Raw genomic sequence first — 25,717 nt, forward strand, 5'->3', positions numbered from 1 at the left:
TTGTTTGTGCAAATGTGTTTTTTAGCAGAGACTTCTTAAAATGAGGCGTCCAAGTGGCCTGAGGGGGCCCTGCTCAGGAGCACGTACTCTAAACTTAGGTAATAGGTTTGTTTGTAACTTGCAGGGCAAGTTACAAAATAATTAAACCAGTAGAGGCTGTTTCCTAAAAACACTGGAGTAATATGCAAGTAAATATGGCTATCGTTATTTTTGTGTACCTGCAGGCCTAGCCTTGGGGAGAGTTGATGATCCTTGACCCCGTGCTCCCTTGCAGCAGGGAGATGAGCAGATACTGCATTACATTCACACCTGTGTGGACATGTAGATTATTTGCCCTTAAAACACAAGATTGGCGTGCTTTCACCTGGGACACAAACGATCAGTGGAGCTTAGCACAGTGGATTAAGGTTAATTATCACTGTGTTTACCCAGAGGTGGGGGTGTGTGATTTACGAGTTTTATTCCAGCACGTTGGAGGAACACAGTGTTGTGTCTTTACACAGTACTCTCTACTAAATATTCTGCTTGTTCTGCCTATTGTGTCTTCCTAGAACTCTCCAGGTAATGTGGTGGCTCCAACCGAATGAGTCTTAATGTGCCAAATAGTGCGTTGTGTGGTTCTACCCTAGAGCAGATGTGTGTTTTTTTTGTTTTTTTTTTTCTTTTCTTGTCCTAAACCCGCTAAAAATAGGTCAGCTTTAAGTTGATTGGTTGCCATGAGCTCATATTAAGTGTTTTTGAACACTGGTCATTAATAATCACTGCCATGTCATGCTAGCAATTAGTTGTTTGTTTTTGTTTTTTCCCTTTTTGGTGACCACTTTTTCAGTGATATTTCACCTCCCTGCTAATGTAATGTGTGGCTTTCCAGCTTTTAAATACTTATGTGCCCAGGCGCCTGTTGACTGGATTCCCAACTCCCGATGCTTCTAGCATTCATATAGCTTGCCAGGACTTGTGTGCCAGGTACTCTGCGGCACTAGAGGGGCGGAGGGTTAGGTATCCTAATTCTCCCCGCACCCTAAACCTACCGATTGGTGTATGTGTCCTAACCCTGTCAGTATACCGACGCCAGGGTTTTGATCGCCGAGATCCTGAGCACCAGCATCCCATACTCATCCCTGTGAAACATATGGGTGCCCGTGTGCCAATATCCTGAGGCTCTTGGTTTCCATGAACTGTTTGTTTTCATACTCTGGGCCTCGTTTATAAACAAGCTTTATCATACGCAACGAGTGATAAAAATTTGTTGCGTATGATAATGGTGCTCCAGCCAATCAGCTCCCAGCTGTCATTTTTCAAACAGATAACCGTTAAAAGTTGATTGACTGGAGCATCATTATTATACGTAACAAATTTAATCACTTGTTGATAAATGAGGCTAAAACTCGTATTTTTCATATCAGTCCATGTCTTTATGCAGCCCAGTCCATGTATGTGGCCATTTATGGACAGAGAAAAACTCATTCCACATGGGTAATCTGGTTTTGTCTCAAGAATACGGATGCGCTAGACCTGCTGGAACTTGCTGTTGCTTCTTTAGTGGGAAAACTGTTGCTTTAGTTCAGGGATGCGGAACCTCAGGCCCGGGGGCCGTATAAGGCCTTCGGAATCATTTGGTCTGGCCCTCTGAGCTCTTTTCTGCTAGACTCATCTGGCTAGCAGGGTGCCTAGAATGGCACATTGCAGCCAGAATCTATGCAGCAGGGCCGCCTGGAGGGTCCTTAGGACACTTCAGATGGTCACATCACTGTCCTTACAGCTCCCCGGAGCATCCTGACTATGCTCAGGGAATTGCTGTAATAATCGGCGATTGTGGCCCTGCCCCCGTGTGATGTCACACGGAGGGGGCATGGCTTGCACCAGGCCCGCAAATAATGTTCTATATATCAAAATGTTCCTCGGCAGAAAAAAGGTTCCCCACCCCTGCTTTAGTGGAATTCTTTTCCCCTTTTTCTTCACCCTGCATCTCTGTTATATTCTCTGGATGTTCCCTATATGTGAAGAATGCTGCAAACTGCTTTGTGAGTCGTTCTGCTGAGCAAACAGGAAGCATCTTGGACGCAACATAAAGGTGCTTTTCTTGGTGTTTATTTGTTGGGGAAAGGGCTGGGTTTGTATCATCAAAACATATTTTGACATTGATATTAGTCATTGTGGAACTTTATATTGAGGGGTGGCGAATCACTGTGGAATCTGGAGACAGGGCATGTCCAGGAACTGGCTGGACTCTTTTTAGGTGGCTTAGGATCGTGTGTGCGTGCGTGCGTGCGTGTGTGTGTGTGTGTGTGTGTGTGTGTGTGTTCGTTCGATGGAAATAAGGGTTTATGGCCGTTTGAGCAGTATGTTGTGGTGCGCTTTCTCCAGTGCAGCATATCTTTATGCAGTTGTTATGATGTGCAAATGGCCTCCTACAACACGGGTATGCAACGTTTGGCACGCCAGCTGCTGTAGAACTACACATCCCAGCATGCTTTGCCACAGTTTTGCTATTATAGGGTGTGCTAAAAAAAAATGACGAGTGTGGGGACCTGTAGTTCCACAGCAGCTGGAGTTCTGGAAGTTGGCTACCCCTGTCCGATTGACTTATGGTCTACAAACATCTTCTAGAAGGAGAGACTACATATTCTGCTTAAAAATAAATAGCTTCTTGCTCCTTCCCTTTTTTTTTTTTTTTTTTTTTAAAGTATTTATATATATTTTCTCAAGTTTCTGCTTTATGGACAAGTCCACCATTCGATCCTTTTTAACCTAAGCTTACTAGCTTTATTTATTACTGACTCTACTTGCAACAGAATGTAACAGTTGTTTTTGTTTTGCCTACATTCAATTTTGTTGTCTGTATGTAGCCGGCCACCATGTATTCTGCCCAACCACACAAGTCTAAGCAGATTTGAGACAATTTGTACATTTTTATTTTCTATATTACGCAGTGTGTATTGTATAGGGGATTAAAATAGTGGCAGTTATTTTAATACATATGCAATAAACTTGGGTTTTTATTGATGATACATTTCATCCATAAAATCCGATAACCTCTACGGCCAAATACCCTGTTCTGCTGCGCTGATCGATTATCAGTTGGGGAAATTCAACATGTTAGAAATCCCAACTCGACGATTGCAGCCATATTTTGGGTCTGAATCATGATTAGCCTATATGTTGGATCTCTACGTTTCTCCCCAATCCTGGCGTCAACAGAATGGAGAATTGCCCCGATACATACTAGATGCATGGGTCCTATTACCTTGAGTGTCTAAACTATTGGAATATTCTTTTTGTTTTGGTCTTAAGGGCATATGTATCAAAGCCTGATGTGAGATAAAATTGATAGATGGATATCTATCTATCTCTCCAACCAATCAGCTTCTAACTTACATTTGCAGACTGTGTTTAAGAAATTATAGTTTGGAGCTGATTGGTGATATATACTGTGTTTCACAATTTTATCTCGCATCAAGCTTTGATACATATGCCCTTTGATCTGAAATACTTTATTTTTTGCGGTGTATACAATATTTCTAGTGAAAACTTCAGGACCCACAGATTTGATGATTAAGTTCATTCCTATTATCCTGTATTGTTTGCGAAATCAGATTAACTTTTTTTTTTTTTTATTAATTTGCAGAGACCATTTCTCAGTGCAACTGCCCAGCCTTTATCTTTCACAATCGCAGATACACAAACCTTTGTCTTGTCTTTGCTAGTTAATAAATCTGCGTCGTCTTCCTTGATTGCCCACTTTTGCCATTGTGGGTTGGGTTTTTGTTTTTTGTTTTTTAACCTGTTCTTGGTTAAATTGTTTCTCTCCACTACACAGTACTGCATTGTGCTCACACTACAACATAATGTAGTAAAATGTGAAACTTCTCTTGCAGGATGCAATCCGGGATGTCCACATTAAAGGCTTTATGTACAAATGGATCATGCAGGACCTTGGTGAGTGACAGACAGTCCTGTTAAGTGTTCTCCTGGTAAATGTTGAACCTGGCACGTATTGTTGTTGCCGGGCCACGCTGGAGCTTGTTGAGGAGGGGGGATGGGACCTATAGTCTCAGTGATGGAACAATCGCTGTCTTTCAGGAGCACATGAACGTAAACAGCTTTGCTTGATCCTTAGTAAGGGTCACCCGTTAACCCTTAGGCTGGATGTGACTTTGACTGAGCGGGTCACAAATACACAGACAAAAAGTTTTTAGTTTCTTGAGTCCTTGGAATGTCCTACCCACATCACATGACCGTTGAGTGATGGGCTTATTATATTGTGATTACTGCAGGCGGGAGGGCGGTACAGTCTAATACTCTGGGATCTGCATATAGTATTGTGTAGGAGGAGTTGTGGGTGTGTTTTTTTTTTTTTTTTTTTTTTTTTTTCTTACTGACCGTACACAATACAGCTCAATAAATATAGTGATGAGGACAATATTTGACTAGTTCCACCTGTTGGAAAAGCAATGTACCTTATCCCATCTGAACACCTGTTATTTAGTATTTATTCAGCACACACATATTCTGCAGCCCTTTTACAGAGAATATTAGGCCATTCACATCAGTCCCTGCCCCAGTGCAGCTTACAATCTATATTCCCTACAACACACTATGGTTCCTTTTTTGTCGGGAGCCAATTAGCCTACCAGTATATGTTTCGATTGTGGGAGGAAACCCACATGGGGAGAACATACAAACTCCACACAGTCAGGGCTGTGGTGGAAATCTAACCGAAGACCTCAGTGCTGTGTAAGCGTATAACAGGAGCATGGAGTTGGTATTGTACATACTTAGTCAAATCTCTGAGAGATAAAAGCACTGGGCAGTTTTCCTTGTGACGCTTTGTGGCTCCATTTATATCCTTTCAGAAGACCTATGAAACTCTCTTGTCCAATAGCTTTTATACAGTAATTGCCCATCTGTAGTACTCTTACCTGTAAGACTTGTTCCTGGAGCTCGGATTTGCACACAGTTTAGCTTTCTAGTTCATTGGGTCTGCTGGTCACTCCAGTTGTCATGAACCAAGTGCACGGTTTTATGTTTGTACCATATCAGTTACATGCGGATTTCAGTCTCTTCCTGACAGCTGTATATTGACCTTTCACACTGTACTTGACGGTATATGTGGCTGACACTGTTCAGCTGTGTAAGCATTTATGGGATTATATGCCAACACAATGAACATGGTTTTCCAGTGCACCAAGTTACATTTCAGAGCTTGTAGCTTTTTGATTGCCCGTAGTTATTGGTAAATGTCTTTTTTCGTTCTTCCTGACTATTGAGAGGACCTAAGTGGTGCCACAGCCACATTCCGATCATTCCTACCCTCCATTATTCCCAGCGTCTCTGGTTCTGGTGTTCTCCCCTCTGCAGACTGCAGGAACTCATTTATCACTAGCATTGGTGGTTCCTGCGGAGGAGGAGGGGGCTGCCTCTGTCTAGTGTATATTTGTATCTATTGTAATGTCTACCAAACAAACCAGGACCCCCTAAGCTTTGTCTCTTTCCACATGCCTATATTGTCATTAATATGGGCATCGACTGTTTCACTATTGTACCTCTGCAGAGAGTGTGTGTGTGTGTGTGTGTGTGTGTGTGTGTGTGTTTGTTTGTTTGTTTGTTTTTTCTTATCCTAGTAAAATGTGGTCTGACACTGGGCCTCTCTTAGAGTTGGGGGGAAAATTCCTTCCTGCACAAACCAAACCATGTTGTAATACCAAGGGGTTTAATTTGCATTTAGCTCAAATACTGGACAGCTTTAGTATTCTACTCCCAACTCGGGAGAGAGCTAGGACTCACACCCTCCCAATTCTAAACCTGTCTGCACATTGTAACTTTTTTGTAATCCTAACTTTAAATGAACCTCAATGTCTCTGCAATGACCATTTTATATTCATACAGATCAACATTTAGTTTTTAGGAGGGTGTGTTTTTTTTTTTTTTTTTGCTCTAGTCTTGTTTTGCACATTTTTATTTTTCTCTTTCTAATCCGACTCTTAGAAAAATACATACTCCGTGGGGAAGAGACGTACGCTGTTCTACACCGTTTAGCCACTCATGGAAAGAAGCTTTTCCTCATCACGAACAGTCCTTTTAGTTTTGTGTAAGTTTAATATCTTGTGTTTATTTGCAAATAGACCTTTTTAATATGCTCTGTGGAATGTCTGAAGACAATTTTAATGGGGATAATACATAGCGTTCCAGCTAGGTGGTTTTAGTGGGGCGACGTGTCCTGTCTAATTTTAATATGGTAAAATGCTCCCTGCCCTTATAGCGACTCCCCACTAAAGCAGCCTGCCCTGTGACGTTCCCACCTGTGGGCCTCAGGTTGGTAAAGTGGCGGTTTCTGATCACCGCCAGATGATTAAACGCCGTTCACATGTGCATGTCGTCTATTCACAGTGAGGGGTGAGCTTGGTCCTGACTGTCTATTATGTCATGGGAATTGGAAAGGGGGTAAAGCTAATGTACAAGGATACGTTTACAAATAGACTGGTCAGAATCTGTGCTTTTTAAGATGCAATGAAGTTTGCTTTATATGCCCTAAGCTGGGTACACATTAGACGATATTTTACCTGATTCCAACGTATCGGATCGACAAATCGTTAAGTGTGTACGCACTATGCATGCTTCCGCAGCGGCGTTCCTAGCATGCTGCTCAATCTAAGGATCTCGTCAACGATTTTGCGCAAATTGTGCACTGTGTACGATCTACCAGACGACCAGGTGATAGGTTTAACATGATATAGTTAACGATGAAGCGACCCAATGACGCGTGATATATCGTTTGGTAGGTTGCACAGTGTATGCACTATATCGTTAGTCCGGAAGTTCAAAGGAAATCTGGACGACCATCGCATCGCTTGCTGATAGTCTGATGTGTACCCAGTTTTATTGTTGGGACAGCCATGCCTTGTTCTTCCTATTGGGCAGATCTGACAGCGGAGAGTGACTATTGGTGACAGTCTGGTGTTCCCCCATTAGATCTGTTAATTTCCCAGGAACGGCCATGTGTTCTGTTTAATGAGCTGTGGAACTTTATTCTGTTTGTATCCCACAGAGACAAAGGAATGAAGTACATGGTGGGCAAGGACTGGCGGGACTTTTTTGATGTTGTGATTGTTCAAGCAGACAAACCCCATTTCTTCAATGACTGCATCAAGTGAGTTCTCACTGAAAGGTTCCACAATATGGTCCCTAGGGAGGAAACGTACCAGAATTGTTTTGGAGAAATCCTCTCATGAATGAATATGTGTGTATACTGACCAATCTGAGCACGCTGCCTGTCAGCTCAGGGCTTTCCTGATGAGAGCTTAGGTTGAATAGTCCTGGTTATTTATGTAACTTTTGTTTTTAATTTTGGTTTACCATTTTTTTTTATTTTTTTTTATTTTTTCTCCTACCCAGCAAATTGGAGAGGGGGAAAAAAAGACACATCTTCTCCCCACTGTTATTAATCATGAGTGGGGGAGCCTCAGATGGTTATTTAATTATGGAGAGGAGCAAAATAATGCTGGGGGGGGGGGAGGGGATGTTTATGGGATCTCCCACATTCTGGCACCTAGATCAGTGACGTGCGGGCAGGTGAGGCAGAGCCTCTCTGGTCATATTTGGGTATATTTCACAGTTTTTACTATTAAAAAGGATAAGAATAATACAAAGAAGATATTTATAATTTATTTAAATCTTTCTTATTTTTATCGTCAACGCTGGAGTAAAGTGTATAGCGGGTGAGGCACTGCCTCCACGGTCTAACTTTTCTGCACATCCCTGCTCTAAACACACCACATTTCCAACACTATACTGCTGCACCTTTGTTTAATGCCCACATGAATCCTCGGATTTGTATATGTATGTGTAAATCTGGCCCTGATACTAGCCAGTGCCTCCCCAGCCATTTACCTCACCGCACGTCACTGACCTGGAGAGGTGGTGGCACCCTTTAATTAAGAGTGTTTAGTTATTTCACGCTAGGTGTCCCAGTAGAAGGTAGTGTCTTGTGATCAATGTCATCACCAGACATTAACCCCCTATGCCTCAGAAAAAACATGGAGTCCAGGGATGGTGGAAGATCTCGCAACCTCACTATCAAAAAATGAAGGGGCAGCCAAATTAGAAAGAGCCCCCCTTTTTTACTTATTGTTTGATCACCTGTGGTCACCAGGAATTACACAGGTTTTCCATAGCTTGTTCAGGTTATCAAATGTGCCCAATCATTCCCATATGGGCAGAAAAATGTGGGCGGGGGGGGCGCGCCTTTGCCCACTTAGCCGTTATTGTCTGGTGGTCACTAGACAACATTACCCTGGACCAAAAAAAAATACTTTCTCCTTAAATGGGCTGAGGGCGTTACATATGTCTCACCCTTCTCATAATAGCATATGCACATATTGACCCGCATTCATAAAGGGGAGTCCCTCCCTCAAATGATGCGGTGGCTTGGCAGCTATTGTTTGGTGATCACCAGTCAATCTCACCATGCGCTACAGAAAAATGACTTCTTCATATGTTGGGGGAGGGCACAGTGTGCTCCCCCATACTACCCCACACACATGTAACAGTAGCTAGCTATTAACTGGTAATCGCCAGATAATGACTTAAAGTGAACACAAAAAAACAAAAATTGCGCACAAGAGCAGCCACTCAACAAGATCGGCAATAGGGGCCTTACCATTGCCAATGTTGCCCTGGTCTTTTCCTGACTGGTCCTGTGTGCATATGTGCCATTGCTCTCCTCCATTCTGAGTACAGTCCTATCGGCATTCCAAACTCAATGAGATGCGGTAAAACACATAAATGGATAGTGGGTACAAAGAATAGCAAGCCCTTCAGACTTTCTCAAGGGTTCTTGAGATCCTAATTTAGACCATATGCTTCAATAGAGCAGGGACTATTGTGGATGACGAAATATTCTCTGTACATCGCTACGTAATCCATAGCACTATATAAATAAACAATGATCATCTACACACTGGATTAGTTGGGGGAAAGCCTGGGGATAATTAGCAGAAAAAAAAAAGTGTGTGTGTGTATTTTTTATTTAATTTTCTTTAATCTCGAACCGGCATCGGGAATGCTTGCTCTTTAATGTTTCACAGCTTATCCCTGGGTAGACTTGAACCCAAACAAACTAGATCTAAACTTCCTGTGTTCAACCTCTTGGACAGATGCGTGGTCTCTGTCCCTTGTATTACTCAGGCACGATACGTGCGTCTGCCTGGCATGCGCTGATGTAACCATTCACAGCCACTTCTGGTTCTTTGCCTCATCACTTTAGTCAGGTTGCTTAGATACTATAAATGATTTGGCTTTAGAAAAGTAATTCCTAGAGTTACAGCATAAATATTTTTAAAATGAATTATTGCCACACTTTTGTCTTGTGTTCTATCAGACTTGTGAGTTCCCTGCACTGGAAGGAGATTGTGTAATGTCAGCAATTGACGTTAAACTGACTGAATGGTATGGCCAAGCAAAATGTGCTTAGTAACCATCCATGTGAATTATACCTAGCCCTGATAAGGGCTTCTATTAGTTAGTACCAGGCCTGTGCACCTAGCAGGTAAAATAAACCCTTCACTGTGATCGTGCTGTATCATCGGTGTCCAGCCATTCATAAGTAGAAGACAATAGATGATCTGTTTAAATGGAGCTGATTCCTGCCCAGCCTGGAGGTGGAACTGGTTTTTCTGCTGAATGCTGCATAACTTTGTCTATGACCTGACCCACAGGTTTCCACCACGGAAAATTGTGGTGTTTTTTTTAAAAAAAATTTTTCTTTTATTTAGGGTTTTGTTTTGTTGCGGGTCATATGCTGCGTGAGAACTGTGTTATGTTGTTTTTGAATAACTAAGTGATGCTGTACAAAGTATGATGTAACAAACCAAAGGATCATAACCACTTTGATATTGTGTAGGCCCTTTCGTCGGGTGGATGGAAATGGAGACCTGAAGTGGGACAAGATTACCAAACTGGAGAAGGGAGAGGTCTACAAACAGGTACGGAGCATTTGAAAGGTCGGCCTCATTTTCTGACGCAGGTATAGAAACGCAGGACAGGTTTGCTGCAGGAACAAAGTAACTTGATTTTTAATACGATTACTCCCATTGTTCCATACGGTAGTTTACGTAGAAATCTGTAAATTATAATCTAATAAAGCATTCCCTTTGTGAAGGAGTCTGTTTGCAATTGTCGTTGTTACAGCTGTTGTTTATGGAAGTCTTTAGTGGATTAAAATTGGAAATCTATTCTGAGCAACTTGACGGCCTTAATTGCTGGGTATTTCTTATTCATGCCATTGTCTTGCAAACCTTCAGTGCAAGAAAAAACATTATGCCTAGACTCCTAGCATAATTATAAGTGGCATGTAGCTGATGCCACTGGGTTGCTGTGTAGCTGACACCACTGAAGACTGCAGTATTTCAAGCCAGAGAGAGGGGGTTTTCTTTATTTTTTTTTTGTTTTCATTCTTTGCAGAATGGTAATTACAATGTAATACAGACTGAAAGACCATTGGAGTTTTATAGCAGCAATTTGGTCACTAGCTTTCATTGCTCAACTTAATCAAGGCTATTTGGTGTAAGGTTGCTATGGGTTACTACAGCTCTGATCTTGTTAGCAAATTGCCATGCATGTGCTGATACAATACTAGTTGCTTTGGTGATTTGCTTCGGATCGCTTCTGTGACAAATGATGGCACATTGCTGAGTTGTAGCCGAGGAATTGGTGTTACAGACTAATGGCTGTTGGAACAGTAAGCCCTTAATTCAGCAATGCACATTGGCACAGACATGCTAAGTCACACGACTAGTCCTGTGCCGAAGCTTAGAGGCTGAAGTGAAAATCTTCACCTGCCAGCTGCCTCACACCAGGCTCCAAACTGTGACCCTTATTTTGTTGGCTACTGTGTGTCCAGAAGTTGTCACGGACGGACGGCTGTTCTTCACACCAGCCTAGCCCGGCAGGAAAGGGTCAGCTGTGTGTATACGTGGCTTTGCTGCCGTTTGCCCTGTAACTCTCCAGCACATTGCAGGATGTCTTGTTTCTCTTGGGATTCAAATGCAGAGAAGGTTTGGAAACAGTCCAGACCCATAGAACAGCAGATTCCAGACAGTGTTGTTGTACATTGTGAGCACTTAATTGTATATAGGAAAGAGACTGATCACTGAGAGGGGAACCCAGCATTGTTCTGAAGATAATTTAAGCCTTTCTGTTTTGGAACACATTAAAAAAACAAATTTTGTGCAGTATAGGCAATTATAAAGTCTTACTTTTTCAATTGATTTCACTGGCAGAAAATGGCTATTGTTTTGCATAGGCCATGTTTCCTGCATGCGTCTGGTTCAGGGGATTGTTACTGCTGTTAATGAGGATTTAGTCAGTGACATAGAAGTTTTATACAGTTGTTTTGTTGTTGTCCTTTTATTAAATGGCTCCACAAGGGTTCCGTACAAGAAATAACGTTAACAGTACAGAACAATGCAGGACAAGGACGTGATTTATAAACATTGCTGCATTAACACTCAAATAAGCAGCAGGGCGTCAGCAGCTAAGTGTTCGGTGCCATTGTGGGCAGTTAGCAGTAAATGATAGTATGCGTAAGGTAGCGAGAAGCACGTGAGGGAAGAGGGCCCTGCTCGTGAGAGCTTACATTCTAAAGGGAGGGGCAGACAGGCACAGATGGGGTCGATAGTGAGGATGGTGCAGTGATTTAGTGTGAGAGCTGGAAATCAATGAACAAGTGGGTCTAGAGAGCCCGTTTGTAGATCAGTCAAGAGTCTGATAGAGAGGGGGGAGAGCATTCCAAAGGTGGGGAGCAGCACGGGCAAAATCTTGGAGATGGGACTGGGCGGAAGTAATCAGTTGGCAGGAGAGGCAACATGTATTTGTCGGTGGGAGTGTGAAAGGAGATAAGGTCAGAGATGTAAATGGGAGTGGATTGGGTGAGGACTTTGTAAGTGTGAAGTTTTGATTTGGGTTCTGAAGAACCAGGAACCAGTGTAGGACTTATAGGAGAGGGGTTGCAGATGTAATGTGTTTGGAGAGGAAGATGAGTCGAGCAGCAGCATTGAGGACAGATTGGAGTGGAGCGATGGCAAGGACGCCAGAAAGTATGAGGTTATAGTAATCCAATCTGGAGATGACTAGTGAATGAATCAGGGTCTTAATCTGGGTACATATTAGCTGATGTGTACCCAGCCTGATATCGCCGGCGACAATGCCCGGCAAGTGAATACACACTTGCCGGGTGTGACGGGGAGGAGGGACGTATCGTGTAGGGCCGACGGGCGATGTTGCTAACGTCCAGTGTGAGTGCACATATCATGGGTACAAATTAGACTATGTAGCCAATATGTTGCTCTGATCTGTGGGATTGAACGACCTATCGTCTAGTGTGTACCCGCCTTTAGTTGCCTCCAGGGTGGGACCGGGTCTGAACCTGGAGATATTTCTGAGATGGAGACGACAGGACTGTGAGAGGTGCTGGATGTGCTGTTTGAAGGAGAGGGAGGAATCAAGAGTAACTCCAAGACAGTGCACTTGTGGGCTAGAGGAGATGGTTGTACAATCTCCTCTTCAGATAATTGTGGGAAGACCATCAACATAGTCTTAGACATGTTAAGCTTAAAGCGCTGGGACATCCAGGAAGAAATAGCAGAGAGACAGTTGGAGATGTGTGATGAGAGAGGTCAGAGGAGAGGTAGATCTGGGGACGGGAGTAGTCATAGGATGAGATGGAGAAAGAACGATCAGAGAAGTAAGAGAACAGCCAGGAGAGGGAAGGATCACACAGACCGAGGGAGTGAAGGATTTGCAGCAGGAGAGGGTGGTCCACAGTGTCAAAAGCATCAGGGAGGTCAAGGAGAATCGGCAGAAAGTAGTGGCCCTTGGATTTGGCAGCAAGGAGGTCATTGGTGTCTTTTGTGAGGGACGTTTCTGTGGAGTTGTGACGATGAAACCCAGACTGAAATGGGTCAAGCGGGGAGTGGTAGGAGAGTAAGATGGTAATAGACAATATGCTGAAGGAGTTTGGAGGCAAAAGGGAGGCGAGACATGGGTCAGTAGTTAGAGTTTTAGGATCAAGGGTGTTTTTTTTTCTTGAATGCAGTGGATACTGTGCCAGATGAGAGTGCGATGTTGACGAGATGGAAAAGGGCAACAGGAGAGCGGTTGCGATGAGACTGGAGGGAATCTGGTCAAAGGGGTGGGAGGGGGGGGCTGGAAGGTGGAAAAGACCGGATGAGGGCCAACGCTTCATCTCCAGATACTGTGGAAAGAGAGAGGTCAAAGTTGGTAGGATGGAAGTGGCGCTGTAGGCTTGGAAGAGAAGCGATGGGGATCTGGCGATGTATGGAGTCCATTTTAGATGAGATGTGGGTAGCAAAGTCAATGGCTAGGAGGGCAGGTGGGAGGAATAGGGCAGAGAAGGGAGTTGAATGTAGCGAAGAGATGACCGGGATTGAAGGACTGAAAGCAGATAAGGGTCTTGAGTATGACTGTTTAGGGAGGGAGAGGGTAGCACTGTAGATTGAGAGCATAAATTTGAAATGGAGGAAGTCTGCATTGGAGCGGGATTTCCTCCTCTGTCACTCGGTAGTTCCTGGACTCTTTTGCAGATATCTGGTGCATTTGGAATGACAAGGTTGCGGTGTGGATCTGCGAGGGTGAGTAGTGGCCTCCGGAGCAACAGAGTTGAGAGCAGAACTAAGAGATACATTGTATAGGGAAACTGTTTGGGCGGGGGAGTGACTCGAGCAGGGAGTATAAGCATACGGGGTCAATAGCCTCAAGGTTACGCTTCGTGATGATCTACCAGAGGGGGAGCAAAATAGAACTATGGAGTCCTGTGACCCAGTGTCCCCAAGAGATGCACACGCGGGTAAGGGGATGGGGTAGTACCTGTTGCTTCTCTAGCTAAGAGCACAATATCAGAATGTGCCTGAGTGTAACATGCAATCTAATTTCTCCAGACTGAGGTTTCTGGAGAAGCACCTACAACAGTGACTGGCACCCTGACTCACTTCAGGGGCCGCTTGGGTGGCCGTCTAACCTTTCGAAAACCGATTACAACAATACATTTAATATTAGATATGTAATAGAACACATCCGCATGTATTTTAAAAGTAGTATTTTATTTATTTAAAAAAAACAAATCTGACAATAAAACGGGAAGAAGCTTGAGTCTGGCAGTACACACCTAGGGCCACCTGTTGCTGGATCAATGGTTACTTCAGTTTCCCCCTTTTTAGTATGGCTCATCAAAGCAAGTATTTGACCTTTTTTTACGTATGTCAGTGTGTTTCATACAGATCTGTCCTTGCACATCTTTGCTGCAGTCTCGTCAGAAAGCCCCTCTCTGCACGCCAGTTCCTTCGAGACTTTCCTATCGCCGGGCGTCTTTTTTTTTTTTTTTTTTTTTGAAAATGCATCTAAGGCACACATTGATGTGACTAGGGTGCACCAGCAGACACTGCTGATTAATTTGTTACATGACACTTGTATATCAGTGTGCGACTGAGTCTCTGAATCTGTCTATGAAGTGCTACAATGTAGCGGCCGCAGCTTTTTTTTTTTTTTTTCTATTTTTAATTTCCAAATGCTGTTGTGCTTCATATACAGAGTCTCATATCAAATTAATCAGCACAGTCTGCTGGTGCATCCTAGTCACCATAGCATTGCCACATTTTCGGCAAGTCGCGTATTGGGGCTAGTTGTAGGAGGAAACATCAGTATGTATATATAATTTTTTTTTTTCTACTTCAGGGTCCATAGGGTATCCACAGGATACCTTGGGGTATAGGCGATGGCGGCAGACATCCATGCACCACAGAGTAAAATTTTCAGCCTCCCAGGATGCACTGGGGTTCCTCTCCTATACCCCGCCCCCGAGCCTCAGGCCACTCAGTTTTCGTAGGTCCCTGGCCGGACCAGTCGCACCGTACAGAGGGGGGTCTTTTTTAAGGCCCCTGAATATTTCTTCGCAGCTGTGGCTACACAACTTGAGTGCTCCAGCATAGGACAGTCAGTATTGACGTCCATGCTGTCACTCCTACACCCCGCCAGTACCAGAACGCCGGTACCGATCCGGGGATGCTGGTAGGTAGCTGGGGTCACAGCTAGCGGTGATCCCCGGCTACCTGGACTGTGACCGGATGCACGGGGAACAAGGTAAGCGGCGGGGTCCCGCGGTGGGCACCCGCCGGTAACACAGTCCTGTTTGGTCCCCAGGCAGGGGGCTCCCTGGAGACCGGCTGCGCGTGGGGCCAGGTACTGATCCTGCGCCTTCCACTAGACCACCAGGGACAGCGGGCCGCAGCATGTGCGGTACAGCGCGGCGTCCCAGGGGTTGATAGCACGCCAGGGGAGAACGCCTTCCCTGTCTCACAGCCGGCGTCTCCCCCGCTGCACAGTGCCATTCCACAGCGGTCTGAGCGGGCTGTGTCAGCGCTCCTCCCCCGGGCCCTGCCTTCTCTCTGCTCCTCGGTGGCCATTTTCTCACTACATGTGCTGGGGATGGCAAACGCTGCTGGAAGCTGATACAGATGCCATTGCGGTCCGGGTCCCCCGCATACCTCTCCTTCAATTAAGGTCAGTGTATGCAGCACTGTTTCCTACCAGGCTTTGGTCTGTGTAGTTGATCGCAGTGCTTGTAATGCAGGATGTTATCTGTGCATTGTATGTGACTTAAATGCTAGCGCTGTTTGCCTGTACTTTCATTTCTGACTGTCAGCCTTTTCCTATCCCTGTTCTTCTGCTACAGCCCTTGCGGTGCGGTGTCGCAGGGTGTTTATTACCTCACAGCAAACGTGGTTTTTCTGTGTGGGAGGTCACATACGCTCCGTTCACACTCCTCATGTCGGAAAGTGAACGAGGATATCCTCTTCCAGCTATAATGTACTGATATCATGTGCAGTTAGCTGAGGGTTTATGGAGGGCATGTTGTATTATATATCACGCCCCATTTCTGTCACTGTGCCTGCACAAAAAAAGGGGACCGCCCTCGGCTGGCTAAGATGCAGCCTTTGTGGGCAACGCCCCCTGCGTTTCCCCATAGGGGTTATCGCAGCCTGTGGTGGTCTCATCACATGCAGGGGTCCCTGGACAGTTGATGGTACCCCAGTGTATCCTGCTTTTCGCCCCCCCAGGTCTCGCAGGAGCCTGTGTGGGTGAATTTATTGTCCAAATGGTATAGCACCTGATGGACGTTTTACAGGGGGAGTCACCATTTCGGCCTTCTAAACGGCCTTTCGGGTCTCAGACGGGTAAAGACATGACGTCTGATGACTGTGACATTATTGACTTTTTCAGACACGAGCCCCTTAGTGCAAAGGAGGCGTAGTCTATATACCTGGCCTTCTACGGGCAGTCCGTGCGGCTTTGGTTATTACATATCCCCTGTGGCTAAATCCAAATATGCCTTCTTTAAGGATAAGGGTGTTGCCACTGTAATTCCTCTATCTGGTCAGGTGGATCATTTAGAGGAGGCGTGGAAATTCCGGGTAAGCTGTTCCAGCCTCAAAAACGGTTGACCTTTTGCATACCCCTTTTGCGGATAATTATATTTCCGAATGGGAGTTACCTTTACGGGTAGATTCTCATGTTACACGCCTAGTGAGGAGTGCTACGTTGCCCATGCCCTCCAGGTCCTCTTTGAAGGAGGTTCCAGATTGCAAGGTGCAAATATATCTAAAATCCAATATTCCCTTGCTGGAGGGCTTCCAGGCCGGCTATGGCCGTGTGCTGGGGGGCCAGAGCCATGGAACACTGAGTAGGTAACTGGATCTCTGGACACTGACTCTCCAGCAGAGCAGGTGGATAGTGGCAAATTCTCAGAGACTTTGCCACGTTCATAATGAGACTGTCTTACATATAGCCTACTCCTTTCCAGAATCTCCTCGGCAGCAGTAGCGGCTTGCCGCTCCCTGTGGTTGCGCTCTTGGAAAGCGGACGCAGATTCCATTTGGAATGCTTTGCCTTTTACGGGACAAGTCCTGTTTGGCCCTCGTCTGGACGCAATTGTGGCCCTGCAGGCAGCAGCTACGTCTGCGTGTCTGCCATCGGCTACAGTTCCATCAGGATCTGGGACTTTGTCTTTTCGGCCCTGTGAGGCCAGGGTAAGTCTAAAATACAGCTTTCCAAGACAGTCAGTAGCCAGGAAATCTGCTCAGCCATAAGAACAGGCTTGGAGTACAAGACGTCCTACTCCCAAGTTGGACTATAAGCCTTCAGCCTCACGGGACGGGCCTCCTCTCGGGAGCCCCCAGAGTTGGAGGCCGGCTTCTCCAGTTCACCCAGTGCTGGTGTCTGACCACCACGGACACTGGGGTAAGAGAAGTATTTTCTTGAAGGTATGTCCTCTCTTCCCGGTAAAAGCCTCCCAGACGGTTTTTCGTTACAGGTCTTCTGTCAATTCAGGACAAGGCCCTGTAATTTTTGAGGGTGTTACACTCTATGCTCCAGGCAGGAGTTATAGTACCTATTCCGTTGCCCCAAAGGGGAACGAGGTATTACTCCATCCTCTTTCTGGTACAGACACCCAATGGGGCTTACCAGGACATTCTCAACCTCGAATCCTTCAACAAATTCTTAAGGGTTCCTCGGTTCGGGAGGGGGACCCTGCATTCCATCATTCAATGGAGCCTGGGAATTTTGTGGTGTCGTTGGATATATTCAGGGTGAATACCTGAATATCCCTCTTTTCTTAGCACACCAGTGTTTTCCTCAGGTTTGCAGTGGTCGATAAGCGTTTCCAGTTTCTGGCATTGCCCCTTGGTCTGGCCTCCGCGCCTCACGGTTTACCAGGGTCATGGTAGTTATGGCAGCCCACCTGCGGATGCAGGGGGTCCGCTTGTTACCCTATCCGAGTGACGACCTGTTGTTACCACGGTCTCCAGAGATACTTCAGTGCCATATGCAACGGACAATATCTGTGTTGCTACGTTAGGGCGGACTGATAAACTGGAAATGGTCCTCTCTGATTCTTCAGAGGATGCTCCATATCCCAACATCTGAGGATCTTTGTGATTGAGGAAAAGATCTCTGCAGGCAACTGCGTACCTTTGCCTGTAATGCAGAGTCGCAGAGTGTCTATTCACTTGGCAATGTGGTTCCTGGGTTCCAGGATGTCGCTGTTCGACATGGTGGAGTACCCAGCTTCACTCTAAAGAACTTGATCCTCTCCGGATGGGATGGGTTGCCCCGTAGGATAAAGTCAATAGGCTTTCCCCGGAGGTTTGTCTCTCTCTGGCCTGGTGGCTGCAGAAAGCTCACCTAAACAAGGGGCACCCCCTTTGGGATTGCGGACAGGGTCCTTCTGACGACGGACGCCAGTATCCGTGGCTGGGAAGCAGTGACGGGTCCACACTTGTTCCAGGGCAGGTGGACACCAGTAGTTTTTGCGCTTCCCATAAACATCTGAGAACTCTGAGCAGTATTCAAGGTTCTCCAGCATGCAGAACAGGTCCTCCACGGAAATACCGTGCAGGTACAGTCTGACAACGCCATCATGATGGCTTATGTAAGCCACCTAGGAGGTTCCCGAAGTCAGGCGACACTAACAGTGGTGTCCCGAATTCTGGCTTGGGTGGAAGGCTATATCCCTGCTGTCATCGGCAGTGTTCATTCAGGAATCCTCAGATGGAAAGCAGGCTTTCTCAGCCGTCAAGACGTGCATTCAGGGAAATGTCCTCTTTATCAGGAGGTGTTCAATCTTCTGGTGAACAAGTGGAGCCTTTCAGAGATGAGACTCTTCTGATAGACGTAGGTAGGTCCAGTGGACCTTCCAAGTTGTGTACCTCGTCCCTCCGTTATCCCTTCTTCCTCCAGTAATAGCAAGAAGGAGGCATGCTCCTGCTGATAGCTCCAGCGTAGGCCAGATGGCACTATTACTCAGATCTTCGGAGCCTCTCAGTTAACACTCCGAAGCTGTTGCCTCTACGCCCGGACCTGTTCTCTCAGGATCCTGGCTGATGCCCAGACCTGGGTTGTCTGTCCTTGACGGTGTGGCGGTGGAGACTGCCCTCTTAAGGTCTAGGAGTTTTTCCAGCTCTATAGTTAACAGGGGCTCTGTCCATGCTAAGAGCTCGGAAGTTTTTATCTGCAAGAATTTACCATTAGGTATGGTATACTTTCTTTCAGGTGTCACCCTAGAGGCTAGGCTCCTCGGGTATTCCGGATATCCAGAGGTTGGCTTTCCTACAGGTGGGCTTAGATAACGGTCTTCGCCTTGCTTACCTGAAGGTGCAGGTTTCTGCCCGGTTAGTATGGTTTCAGTGTAGGATTTCTACTCTTCCTGATGTCCGCACCTTTGTGCAGGGTGTACGTTATATTCAGCATCCCTTTGTTCCACCTGTGGCTCCTTGGGATTTGGCTGTGGTCCTTAGGGCTCTCTGAGGACCGCCATTTGATCCACTGGGCTCAGTGGATTTCAAATGGCTTACGGCTAGGACTGTATTCCTTCTGGCTCTTAATTTGGCCAGTAGGATCTCAGAATGGGAGGCTCTGTCATGTAGACCTCCCTTTTTCTCATCTTTCCTAGGAACAGGGCAGTGCTTGCCTTTACTTCCCCAGTCCTGTCTGCTGGTGAGGCCTATTTGGCTGTGGTACGGGCGCTAAGAATTTAAGTTGACCGTACCAGTCCATTTAGGAAATCAGACTCTCGGTTTTGTCCTTTCTGATTTCCATAAAAAGGGTTGGCCTGTCACTACGCTAACTTTGGCAGGATGGATTCACAGGTCTTCCTGTTCCATCCTCTATTAAAGCTCTTCCACTAGGTCTGTGGGTCCTTCGTGGGCAGCTCGATGTGGCGCCTCAGCGGTGATTGGCAGCCACGTGGTCATCTGTCCATATTTTTGTAAGGTATTATGCTTTTGATACCTTCGCCTCTCAGGATGCTTCCTTTCGGCGGCGGATTCTCCTTACAGCACAGGAGCGTCCCCACCCTTAAAGGATACTGCTTTGGGACATCCCCAAGGTATCCTGTGGATACCCTATGGACCCTGAAGTAGAAAATATGATATGGTAAGAACTTACCCTTGTTATCTCTATTTCTACGAAGTCCATAATAGGGTTCCACAGGACTCCTGCCCTGTCGCACCTGTACTGCAGATGGGCTTTGATCTGGTCACCGGTTTCTCCGTCTCCTTCTGGTGAGATTGTGATTCTTGTGTGTTCCAGACTGTCTTCTCTCTCTTTTTTGCTCCTGCTCCGGCCTATGGCTTGTTACGAAACTGAGTGGCCTGAGGCTCGGGGGCGGGGTATAGGAGAGGGACCCCAGTGCATCCTGGGAGGCTGAAAATTTAACTCTGTGGTGCCTGGATGTCTGCCGCCATCGCCTATACCCCAAGGTATCCTGTGGAACCCTATGGACTTCGTAGAAATAGAGATAACAAGGGTAAGTTCTTACCATATCTCATATTTTTTTTGCGGTGGTCCCTTATTTTGCAGCCCTTGTTTACAGGCGAGTGATTTGTATAAGCACTATTCTATGCCTCTGTATGAGGATCTTTTCATTACTGCACAGAAAGAGAAATATCCTGGCTATTGTCCCTGCTATATCGCCCGACAAGCAACCTTTTTAAACTTTGTCACCATTGCCTATGCATGCTACGTGATTGCTATAGAGGCCAGCTGGGCAAAAGTTTTGTCTAAACTGCAATGAGCCTTTTGTGTTGCTGTCCAATGATGACCCTGCACCAATACACTGCTTTGCCGAGGGCTGCAATGCATCTGATCACTGTACATGGCAAAGAAGGAGTTAATATCCAAGCTGGGATATCTATTAGCATGTCTGAACGTGTGTGAGCGCCTTTACAAACTTTTGCATCTAGGATCTGGCTCTGTGTTACAATAGCCTCCAAAAGCTCGACAGAGAGTCCGATACATTAAAGGGTTTTACAAAGGGCAGGAAGGAAATGCTGGAATAAGTGCTTTCTGCAATAGAGGATGCAATCTCATAGGGAATGTGAAGCCTATTATTGTCCAAAGCGGATCATTTGCCAAAGCTTTTCAGTCCAGAAAAATTCTAAATTGTACATTAATAATAAACTTGCCAAGTGCAGGGAACAATAGTAATGTTAAGGTTGGGAGATGTGTGCTTGTTAAGGTTTTGGTTAGTGAATAGTAATAGCTGAGGAACATTGTAAGACCTTGAATGAATTATGTGCACATGTGTTTTGCGCAGTTGTAAAGAGCAGGGTTTAGGCAACACGTGGCACTCCAACTGCTGTGGAACTACACATCCCAGCATGCCTGGCCATAATTGTAGCATGTCCTAACAGCAAAACTGTGGCAGGGATGTGTAATTCCACAACAGCTGGAGTGCCACATGTCGTCTAACCCTGGTATAGAGAATCATCTGGTTATAAGCTGCTGTCCTCTGCATGCTACTGACGGCTATCTTACAGCAGTGGTCTCGTTGCTAAGCTGGATTGCATTTGGATTTCGTATTTGACATCCGCTTCATTCTGAGAGTGGCTTGTATAAATGTCCAGATGGGCCATATGTCAAAAGCAAGCTGCTGGGAGGCGAGCGTCAGCTCTTCAACCACCTCCAAAAGGGGCCAAAAGAATAGCTGCTACTATTTTACCACTACTAACTTACTATGCATTATTTTACAGGTAGTTCAATGTTAAAAAGTCTGAATTTAAATTGTATTGTGTTATTCCAGGGTAACCTGTTTGACTTCCTTCGACTGACAGGATGGCGCGGTTCTAAGGTGCTTTATTTTGGGGACCACCTGTACAGTGACCTTGCAGTAAGTGTCCTGCTCCCTAGAGGTAGTGTGACTGTGCTCATGTGATACCAGTTAACCCTCAGTCTGCCTGCTCTTCCCCAAGGACCTAATGCTTCGTCATGGCTGGAGGACAGGAGCTATCGTGCCAGAGTTGGAGACCGAAACTAAGATTGTAAATACCGAGCAGTATTCCCAGTCCTTGACTTGGCTGCAGGCTTTGACCGGCCTACTGGAGCGCATGCAGGTAAATCTTTACGAAGTACTGTAATATATGAAGTGACCTTTAGGCAAAAATCATTTCACCTTCTTTATTTAATGGGCTCAGGGGGCAAGTTGAAGAAACTCCTGCAACGGCACCGCAAATCCGTCCCCTTGCTGCCTGATCTCACCCTGGGCTTGTACAGTTTTGTAGGCAGTCCTATGGGAGCACTGGCTCAGTCACATGATTGAGCGTGCAGTCTCGGCCTCATTTTCCTAGCCTCAACACACGCGTGACCAGTCCTATGACAACCGACCTAAATGCTTTACATACATGGGAGTTGGATCTATGTGCTTATGAGTTGCGTGTTCGGATCTACTACTTCCTATTAGATTTCCATTTAATCCTTGTTTTGTTACATTGCAGAATTTCCGTGACCCGGAGTCCCAACAGATCCTACAAGACTGGATAAGGGAGAGGCATGAGCTCAGGTACAGACCCATATTCTAGCTGCGCTTTGTAGAACAGGGTTATGTTCATTTCCCGTAGCCAGCCCAATGCAGAGCACAGGCATGGGCTCATTGCTCTCTTCATGGCTAGTCTTGTGATGGCAATAGCTAGCTCTACTCCAGATTGGAAAAATTAATTACTGAATATACTGAAATAAGCATAAGGTTTTTGTACTTCCATAATAAGTGCTGGTGGCGGTGCCATCGGCATGAAAACATTGACTGTGAATCAACAATGGTTTGTACTAGTCAATGGCCACCTCTGCTAGGGGGATGGGGGGGCACTGCATGCCATCGACTATCTGTGACAAACCAGCAATGGTTGTTGACTGTCGATGGCCACCCATCCCTAATGGAAACTGACATAGGCTTTAGATATATTCTTAATATGTTTTCCAAGTACATTTAATGCATTGCACTTTTATCAACGCGATCAGTTATATTGGCAGCCCTAATTCCTTAAAGCATCAGAGACAACTTTATAGACCACAATGGTGGGAACTGCACAATGGACTCTTATTCATACCAGCATTTTTGCACGTTATACATGAACTATTGATCAAATGAGTCTTTAATGTGGTAAGACTGTAAACTGCATTAGGAGAAGCTCAGCGTGTTTGTCAGAAGTTATTTACATATTTTTCCATTAACGTGTAATGGAGCATACACACGGTCAGATTAACGATTTGAACGATTTTACCAAAGATTTGAACTATTTTTGACTGCATTAAAATGAATGGAATCGTCCAAGTCTGACTGCAAACACATCAGATGTCAGATATCGTTATCTGACCATCTGGAACGCGTATCGTTCAAATCGTTCATCTGACAGATATGTCAGATTTTCCTTCAGATATGAACGATTTTTTAAAATCGTTATCGTTCAGATCTGAAGAAAATGGTGCATACACACGATCAGATTTTTCCTTCAGATATGAATGATAACGATTTAAAAATCGTTCAGTCGTTCATATCTGAAGGAAAATCGTTCATATCTGACATGCCTGAACGATGGACTATCAACGATGCGCGTTCGCGTTTGTCAGATAACGATATCTGACATCTGATGGGTTTGCAGTCAGACTTGGACGATTCCATTCATTTTAATGCAGTCAAAAATCGTTCAATCGTTCAAATCGTTCAAAACTTTGGTCAAATCGTTCAGTTGTTCAGTTGTTCATCTGACAAGTCTGACAAATCTGACCGTGTGTATGCTCTTTAAGATTGTGGTGGTTTTTTTGTTTGTTTGTTGTTTTTTCTTTGTCTTTTTGTGTTAACATTTGTTTGTAAACGTTCAAAAACAAATGTGTTCTACTTGCAGGGCTATGACCAAGAACCTCTTCAACCCCCAGTTTGGTAGTATCTTCCGCACCTGCCACAACCCCACCTACTTCTCCCGCCGGCTCTGTCGCTTCTCTGATCTTTATATGGCCTCGGTCAGTTGCCTCCTAAACTATGACTTGAGTTACACTTTCTTCCCCCGCCGCACCCCATTGCAACACGAGGCACCCCTTTGGATGGATCAGCTCTGCACAGGATGCATGAAAACTCCCTTCCTTGAAGAAATGGCCCACATCCGCTAAACACGCAGGGCCATCTAATATAGACTGAAGACTTCATTTTTTTTTTTTTATTTTTTTTTTTTTTTAATTCCAGTGCTGTTTGCACAAAGGAGAGTGCACAGTGATTTCCAGGAAGTACAGGAAGAGGATTTACTTGTTGGCATAAACTGAATATTCCTCCCTGTCTGTTAAGGTTCTTTACGTGTCACTTTAAGAGTAAAGAGATATTCCTTTGTTTACAATGGAGAGATTTAATGCTAGATTGTAGCTCACTGAAATTCAATGACATTTTGTTAACCGTGTGCTTAACACTCATTACTGGGGCTAAAGTCAGTCTGGATTGATAGAAACTTTTCTGGAACGAAACTGGCTGGGTGCCTGAAGAGCTGCACATGTCCGTGTGATGGTGTGAAATATTTGGGAATTTGCCATCTGTTGACCATCCAAACCAACATCTGCTTTAGCTTTTTAACACTGTGGGTGCCTATTTTGGAGTTTGTGTGACTAAATAATACAGGTGGGCAAAAAAAGTGCAGACATGTTAAATAGTCTGCAAGAAACTGAGCACTCCTCGTTGTTAATGAAATTGGTGAACGGAATCGTGAGAATTCAATGCATATGCGTATGACGAGGTTAGTGCAGCAGTCTGTGTGCTTTTTGTCTCATGCAGGACCTAATCTTCTGATCAGGACAAGCACCAGTGAGATGAGCACCTACAGGTACAACAAGGATATTGCAGATTCAGTGACGCATTTAAGGAAATTTTTAGAGTTGAGAACTTAACGCACAATTTTTAATTTCTAAACAAACAAAAAAGGAACAAAAGCCTTGTCCTCGGGTAAGGTGCATCATTAAGGAAGTAATGATTGTGACTTCAGGGTATGCTCTGAGATACGAGCCAAACTGGGGGGGGGGGGGAGATGAACTTACTAAAGTGAGTTTTTAGAAGTGGAGATGTTGCCCATAGCAACTAATCAGATTCTAGCTATTCTCTTCCTGAAGGTGCTAGTTGAATGTTAAGTCAAATCTGGTTGCTATGGGCAACATCTCCATTTCTAAAAACTCTCACTTTAGTAAATCTCCCCCTTAGTGTAAGTGTAATGAATAAGCTGTTCCCATGGGCTAATCTCTAGTAAATGCGTAGTTCAAAGTCCTGGGTGAGTTATGATGGAGTAAGTGAAGCCCTATAGATTGGATAAATTCTAGACTACTTGCCATATTTTACTCTCATTTTTAGGTTCTGTTTTTATATTATGCTGGGATATAATGCCCATGAATGTTTTTCTCTAATGTACAAAAGATACCATCGAATGAGAACCTTCCCTGCTCCGTGCAGTGCGTATGATGTGCTTTTTGGTTTTCAAAGCCTAAGCCATGCTGTACAGTGGGAAGCTACAAATAAACTTTAAATATAATGTGTTTTGTTCTTTTATATGTTGTGTGTCAAGTTCTAGCACATTCAAAAACCACAGAGCTCACAAATGAGCCAAATACGTACTGTTCTCAGTTAGGAAGCTTGATCTAAAACCAGGAGGGAACCAAATGTTTTTGGCTGGCAGTGGCATGTCTGGGTGAAAGGTGCCCTTTCTCCCAGGACATTAAGTACTGGAAAAACAAAAAAATCTGTTTATCAACATTTATATTTTAAAACCCGGATTCTTCTGGGTTGCTCAGTCCTTTTTGTCATTCGGTACTATGCCATATGTCACACCCTAGTTTATCCAAATAC

General features: G+C 45.0%; 1 protein-coding gene across 1 annotated transcript in view; it reads left to right on the forward strand.

The window, feature by feature from the left end:
• The window catches only part of LOC148543458 (5'-nucleotidase domain-containing protein 2-like), a 47,386-nt gene extending 21,983 nt beyond the window's left edge, over window positions 1–25,403 (forward strand). The window contains exons 7-14 of the mRNA XM_088481617.1: window positions 3,879–3,939; window positions 5,989–6,091; window positions 7,049–7,150; window positions 9,902–9,983; window positions 21,653–21,739; window positions 21,822–21,962; window positions 22,344–22,408; window positions 23,748–25,403. Coding sequence (XP_088337743.1) covers window positions 3,879–3,939; window positions 5,989–6,091; window positions 7,049–7,150; window positions 9,902–9,983; window positions 21,653–21,739; window positions 21,822–21,962; window positions 22,344–22,408; window positions 23,748–24,009 — 903 coding nt within the window. The 3' untranslated portion in view covers window positions 24,010–25,403. The remainder of the gene's footprint in view (window positions 1–3,878; window positions 3,940–5,988; window positions 6,092–7,048; window positions 7,151–9,901; window positions 9,984–21,652; window positions 21,740–21,821; window positions 21,963–22,343; window positions 22,409–23,747) is intronic.
• The last annotated feature ends 314 nt before the right edge of the window (window positions 25,404–25,717 follow it).

The sequence above is a fragment of the Taudactylus pleione genome, unplaced genomic scaffold, assembly GCF_031769625.1.
Source record: "Taudactylus pleione unplaced genomic scaffold, aTauple2 ptg000002l, whole genome shotgun sequence".
In the NCBI taxonomy this organism is placed as follows: domain Eukaryota; kingdom Metazoa; phylum Chordata; class Amphibia; order Anura; family Myobatrachidae; genus Taudactylus; species Taudactylus pleione.